This window comes from Pseudorasbora parva, chromosome 24 (genome assembly GCF_024679245.1).
Source record: "Pseudorasbora parva isolate DD20220531a chromosome 24, ASM2467924v1, whole genome shotgun sequence".
Classification (NCBI taxonomy): Eukaryota; Metazoa; Chordata; class Actinopteri; order Cypriniformes; family Gobionidae; genus Pseudorasbora; species Pseudorasbora parva.
This window is the reverse complement of record NC_090195.1, coordinates 309,280-316,779: the sequence shown is the minus strand read 5'-3', so window position 1 is coordinate 316,779 and position 7,500 is coordinate 309,280. Positions and strand designations below refer to the sequence as shown.

The 7,500-nt window shown below is 42.7% G+C and overlaps 2 protein-coding genes across 51 annotated transcripts in view; one reads left to right on the top strand and one right to left on the bottom strand.

The window, feature by feature from the left end:
* LOC137063519 (nebulette-like) overlaps positions 1 to 7,500 on the bottom strand; it is a 34,327-nt gene that overhangs the window by 5,225 nt on the left and 21,602 nt on the right. For all 50 annotated transcript variants that reach the window (XM_067434686.1, XM_067434693.1, XM_067434687.1 and 47 more), the window contains 9 exons: positions 4,246 to 4,353; positions 4,051 to 4,161; positions 3,578 to 3,688; positions 3,388 to 3,498; positions 3,048 to 3,152; positions 2,858 to 2,962; positions 450 to 554; positions 181 to 273; positions 10 to 99 (listed from right to left, as the gene is read on the bottom strand). In XM_067434686.1, the coding sequence (XP_067290787.1) occupies positions 10 to 99; positions 181 to 273; positions 450 to 554; positions 2,858 to 2,962; positions 3,048 to 3,152; positions 3,388 to 3,498; positions 3,578 to 3,688; positions 4,051 to 4,161; positions 4,246 to 4,353 (939 nt within the window). The remainder of the gene's footprint in view (positions 1 to 9; positions 100 to 180; positions 274 to 449; positions 555 to 2,857; positions 2,963 to 3,047; positions 3,153 to 3,387; positions 3,499 to 3,577; positions 3,689 to 4,050; positions 4,162 to 4,245; positions 4,354 to 7,500) is intronic.
* The window catches only part of ptprma (protein tyrosine phosphatase receptor type Ma), a 357,435-nt gene that overhangs the window by 339,674 nt on the left and 10,261 nt on the right, over positions 1 to 7,500 (top strand). The gene's annotated exons all lie outside the window — the stretch shown is intronic.

The window sequence follows — 7,500 nt, the reverse complement described above, 5'->3', positions numbered from 1 at the left end:
GGTTCTTGCCGAGCTGATGTTCTGCTGGTTCTGTTTGACCCGCTCCAGCTCCGGAGTCACTCCCACACTGACCGGATCAATCACTTTCTTATATTTGACCTGCATGATGTTTGATTGACACACTGATCAGCTGCACGTCACACAGGATGACTGACACATGTCAATCACACACACACTCACGGCGCTGATGTTCTGCTGGTTCCGGCGGACCCGCTCCAGCTCAGGCGTGTCAGTGACGGCTGTTCCCGATCCCACTGACTCCCGGTACTGGACCTGCGGATCATCAACGCTCAGCATCTCTTATGTAAATGATATGCAGATGAGGCAGAGTGAGCACCATATATCGTCGTGTCTGTGTGTGTGTGTGTGTGTGTGTGTGTGTGTGTCTGTGAGTGTGTGTGTGAGTGTCTGTGTGTGTGTCTGTGTGAGTGTGTGTGTGTGTAACTCACGTCACTGATGTTCTTGGCGTTCTCTCGAGCCAGTCTGATCTCTGGAGTGTCACTGACTGCTGACGTCAGACCCTTCATCAGCCGCGAGTCCCACGTGTAGAACAGCTGCACACACACACACACACACACACACACACACACACACACACACAACCGATCAACATGGACATACTCACACACACACACACTCACACTCACACTCAACCGATCAACATGGACATACTCACACACACACTCAACCGATTAACGTGGACATACTCACACACACACACTCAACCGATTAACGTGGACATACTCACACACACACACTCAACCGATTAACGTGAACATACTCACACACACACTCAACCGATCAACGTGGACATACTCACACACACTCAACCGATTAACATGGACATACTCACACACACACACTCAACCGATTAACATGGACATACTCACACACACACTCAACCGATTAACGTGGACATACTCACACACACACACTCAACCGATTAACATGGACATACTCACACACACACTCAATCGATTAACATGGACATACTCACACACACACTCAACCGATTAACATGGACATACTCACACACACACACTCAACTGATTAACGTGCACATACTCACACACACACACTCAACCGATTAACGTGGACATACTCACACACACACACACTTACACAACCAATTAACATGGACATACTCACACACACATACTCAACCGATTAACATGGACATACTCACACACACACTCAACCGATTAACATGGACATACTCACACACACACTCAACCGATTAACATGGACATACTCACACACACACACTCAACCGATTACCATGGACATACTCACACACACACTCAACCGATTAACATGGACATACTCACACACACACACAACTCAACCGATCAACATGGACATACTCAAACACACACTCAACCGATTAACATGGACATACTCACACACACACTCAACCGATTAACATGGACATACTCACACACACACACAACTCAACCGATCAACATGGACATACTCAAACACACACTCAACCGATTAACATGGACATACTCACACACACACACTCACACTCAACCGATCAACATGGACTACTCACACACACACTCAACCGATTAACATGGACATACTCACACACACACACTCAACCGATCAACATGGACATACTCACACACACACTCAACCGATTAACATGGGCATACTTACACACACACACTCAACCGATTAACATGGACATACTCACACACACACTCAACCGATTAACATGGACATACTCACACACACACTCAACCGATTAACATGGACGTACTCACACACACACACACACACACTCAACCGATTAACATGGGCATACTCACACACACACACTCAACCGATCAACATGGACATACTCACACACACACACACTCAACCGATTAACATGGACATACTCACACACACACTCAACCGATTAACATGGACATACTCACACACTCAACCGATTAACATGGACATACTCACACACACACACTCAACCGATTAACATGGACATACTCACACACACACACTCAACCGATCAACATGGACATACTCACACACTCAACCGATCAACATGGACATACTCACACACTCAACCGATTAACATGGACATACTCAAACACACACTCAACCGATTAACATGGACATACTCAAACACACACTCAACCGATTAACATGGACATACTCACACACACATACTCAACTGATTAACGTGGACATACTCTCACACACACACACACACACACATACAACCGATTAACATGGACATACTCAAACACACACACTCAACCGATTAACATGGACATACTCACACACGCACTCAACCGATTAACATGGACATACTCACACACACACACTCAACCGATTAACATGGACATACTCACACACACACTCAACCGATTAACATGGACATACTCTCACACACACTCAACCGATTAACATGGACATACTCACACACACACACACACACACACAGACACACACACACGGCACTGGGGCGGCAGTGGCTCAGTGGTTCATGTAAGTTGTCTACAAACCAGAAGGTTGGTGGTTCGATCCCCGGTTCCACCTGACCAAGTTTGAATGGGTGAATGTGAGGCAAAAATGTAAAGCGCTTTGGATAAAAACGCTATATAAATGCAGTCCATTTACCACACTCAACCGATCTACATGGACATACTCACACACACACACACACACACACTCAACCGATCTACATGGACATACACACACACACACACACACACTCAACCGATCAACATGGACATACTCACACACACACACACACACTCAACCGATCAACATGGACATATTCACACACACACACTCAACCGATTAATATAGACACACACACAAACACACACTCAGTCACACACACACTCACTCCGCTGATGTTGCGCTGGTTGGTTTTCACTCTCTGGATCTCTGGCGTGTCTGAAGCATTAGAACTCGAGGCCTTCAGACTCTCCACGTCACCGCGGTACTTCTTCTGCACACACACACACACACACACCGATAAACATCAGCTCTAGTCCTCTAACAGGTCCTGTACTGCAGTCAGTGTGTCATGTGACCTGGCTATAGACGTCTCTTAGGTAAGCGGCGTGCAGAAGAGCCGGAGTGTCCGTCACTGTAGAGTATGATGAGTCTCGCAGCTGAGACGCCTGTCTGTAGCTCACCTGAAACACACACACACACACACACACACACACACACATCAGACACACACATCAGACACACACACACACACACACAAACACACACAGTCGGTCAGTGCATGCATTCCATGCATCTGAAACATGCGTGTATGAGTGTGTGTGTGTGTGTGTGTGTATATATGTGTGTGTGTGTGTGTGTGTGTGTGAGTGTGTGTGTGTGTGTGTGAGTGTATGAGTGTGTGTGTGTGTCACTCACGTCGCTGCTGATCTCAGACGCTTTCTTCGCTCTCTGCATGTCCAGACTGTCTGATGTGACGTCGGATCTCTTCCCTCGGATCTCACGCTCCAGATCCTTACGATACTCCTTCTACAGAAACACGTCCGAGTGAAGACTGTGTGTGTGTGTGTGTGTGTGTGTGTGTGTGTGTGTGTGTGTGTGTGTGTACCTCACTGAGTATGTGTCCGGCGTGTTTCACCCGCAGTAGATCCGGTGTTTCCTCCAGACCCGTCAGGCCTTTTCCTTTCACTTCCTGTTCCAGATCCTTACGATACTCCTTCTGCTCGACACACACACCCACACACACACCCACACACACGCACACCCACACACACACACACACACACACCCACACACACGCACACCCACACACACACACACACACACACACACACACACACACACACACACACGCACGCACACACGCACACACACACACACACATGTTGGTCTATGTGGTTTACAGGGACATTCCATAGGCGTATTTGTTTTTATACTGTACAAACTGTATTTTCTATCCCCTTACACTGCCCCTAAACCAACCCATCACACACACACACACACACACACACAAACACACACACACACACACATTCACTCACACACACACACACACACACACACATTCACTCACACACACACCTGGCTGATGAGGCTGCTGGCGTTACGGGCCGTCAGGAACGCAGGTGTTAGCTCGGCCTCCAGCAGAACCTTCCCTCTGATCTCACTCTCGTACTCTTTGCGATACTCCTTCTGTGACACACACACACACACACACACACACACACAGAGTCAACATCGCGCTCGTGGCTCAGGACACACTCTGAAGCGTCTCACCTCACTCTGCAGCCGCTGCGCTTCCTTCGACACTTTATACGCCTGAGTGTCCAGGAACTCCATCTGAGACGCCCCTCGCTGCTTCTCATACTCCTCCTTATACTTCACCTGCACACACACACACACACACACACACACACACACACACACACACACACACACACACACACACACACACACACACACACAGATCATCACAGGCGCTCATCGATGTCACCAGGAAATCAAAAACTTGCTTTTATGGAATATTAAAGTTTATTCTAAATGATTATTGTGTTAATAATCTCGAGTCTGAATAACTTCATCTCTTCTCTGATAAATAATCTTAATTAATCTCAAAACAAGATTATTTTTCTCACCCCATTGGCAGATTATTTATCTTATTTTAAGCAAAAACTCTCTTCATTTTGAGTTATTTTCCCCAAAACAAGACAATTACTTTTGCTTGTCTAGTAAATGTTTCTTAATGTGAGAATATTTAGGTGTTTAGAATCAGGCCGCAGTTTGCGGTGCAGGCCGCCGTTCGCGGTGCAGGCCGCTGTTCGCGGTGCAGGCCGCTGTTCGCGGTGCAGGCCGCTGTTCGCGGTGCAGGCCGCTGTTTGCGGTGCAGGCCGCCGTTTGCGGTGCAGGCCGCCGTTAGAGGTGCAGGCCGCCGTTCGCGGTGCAGGCCGCCGTTCGCGGTGCAGGCCGCCGTTCGCGGTGCAGGCCGCCGTTCGCGGTGCAGGCCGCCGTTTGCGGTGCAGGCCGCCGTTCGCGGTGCAGGCCGCCGTTCGCGGTGCAGGCCGCCGTTCGCGGTGCAGGCCGCCGTTCGCGGTGCAGGCCGCCGTTCGCGGTGCAGGCCGCCGTTTGAGGTGCAGGCCGCCGTTCGCGGTGCAGGCCGCCGTTCGCGGTGCAGGCCGCCGTTTGCGGTGCAGGCCGCCGTTTGCGGTGCAGGCCGCTGTTTGAGGTGCAGGCCGCCGTTCGCGGTGCAGGCCGCCGTTCGCGGTGCAGGCCGCCGTTTGCGGTGCAGGCCGCCGTTTGCGGTGCAGGCCGCTGTTTGCGGGGCAGGCCGTTGTTTGCGTTGCCACAGGTACGTTTGTCTTTGCGATGTGTTGTAGAAATGTTGCGTTTATTTAAAGTTGTGTATTTGTTAATATTATTATCATTATTAGGTTATGTGCTTATTTATCTAGCAGATTAATTTGATTGCCGTTCCCCAGGGCTGTCGTCAGCGCGAGGTGTCTGATCCGCACGGAGAATAACTCAGAGGGTTTTTACCACTTCGTTACTTTGACTCAGAATTTCGTTTGTTGGAAATATGAACTGAAATTAGAAATGCTTTTGGAATTAAAAACATGGCATTTAATAAACTAAATATTTTTTGAGACAGCGTTATAGTTTATCGTTTATAGTTTATCGTTTGAAGTTTATCGTTTATCGTTTATAGTTTATCGTTTATCGTTTATCGTTTATAGTTTATAGTTTATAGTTTATCGTTTATCGTTTATAGTTTATAGTTTATCGTTTATCGTTTATAGTTTATCGTTTATCGTTTATAGTTTATAGTTTATCGTTTATCGTTTATAGTTTATCGTTTATAGTTTATCGTTTATAGTTTATCGTTTATCGTTTATAGTTTATAGTTTATCGTTTATAGTTTATCGTTTATAGTTTATCGTTTATCGTTTATCGTTTATCGTTTATAGTTTAGCGTTTATCGTTTATAGTTTATTGTTTATCGTTTATCTTTTATCGTTTATCGTTTATAGTTTATCGTTTATCGTTTATCGTTTATCGTTTATAGTTTATCGTTTATCGTTTATCGTTTATAGTTTATCGTTTATCGTTTATAGTTTATCGTTTATCTTTTATCGTTTATCGTTTATAGTTTATAGTTTATAGTTTATAGTTTATCGTTTATCGTTTATCGTTTATCTTTTATCGTTTATCGTTTATAGTTTATCGTTTATAGTTTATCGTTTATCGTTTATCGTTTATCGTTTATAGTTTATAGTTTATCGTTTATAGTTTATCGTTTATCGTTTATAGTTTATCGTTTATAGTTTATAGTTTATCGTTTATCATTTATAGTTTATCGTTTATCGTTTATAGTTTATCGTTTATAGTTTATCGTTTATCGTTTATAGTTTATAGTTTATCGTTTATAGTTTATAGTTTATCGTTTATAGTTTATCGTTTATCGTTTATAGTTTATCGTTTATCGTTTATAGTTTATCGTTTATAGTTTAGCGTTTATCGTTTATCGTTTACCGTTTACAGTTTACCGTTTATCTTTTATCGTGTATCGTTTATAGTTTATCGTTTATCGTTTATCGTTTATCGTTTATCGTTTATAGTTTATCGTTTATAGTTTATCGTTTATCGTTTATCGTTTATAGTTTATAGTTTATCGTTTATAGTTTATCGTTTATCGTTTATAGTTTATAGTTTATCGTTTATAGTTTATCGTTTATCGTTTATAGTTTATCGTTTATCGTTTATAGTTTATAGTTTATCGTTTATCGTTTATAGTTTATAGTTTATCGTTTATAGTTTATCGTTTATAGTTTATCGTTTATAGTTTATAGTTTATCGTTTATCGTTTATCGTTTATCGTTTATCGTTTATAGTTTATAGTTTATCGTTTATAGTTTATCGTTTATAGTTTATCGTTTATCGTTTATCGTTTATCGTTTATCGTTTATAGTTTATAGTTTATCGTTTATCGTTTATCGTTTATCGTTTATCGTTTATAGTTTATCGTTTATCGTTTATAGTTTATCGTTTATAGTTTAGCGTTTATAGTTTATCGTTTATAGTTTATCGTTTATCGTTTATCGTTTATAGTTTATCGTTTATAGTTTATCGTTTATAGTTTATCGTTTATCGTTTATCGTTTATCGTTTATAGTTTATTGTTTATCGTTTATCGTTTATCGTTTATAGTTTATTGTTTATCGTTTATCGTTTATCGTTTATCGTTTATCGTTTATAGTTTATTGTTTATCGTTTATCGTTTATCGTTTATAGTTTAGCGTTTATAGTTTAGCGTTTATCGTTTATAGTTTATCGTTTATAGTTTATCGTTTATCGTTTATAGTTTATCGTTTATAGTTTATCGTTTATCGTTTATAGTTTATCGTTTATCGTTTATAGTTTATAGTTTATCGTTTATCGTTTATCGTTTATCGTTTATAATGATGTACTGTGAGTCGTTCCCGCTGTCAGGAGAAAATGAGACACGCTTTCTTCAGACAAAGGGTTAAAGAAAATGTAG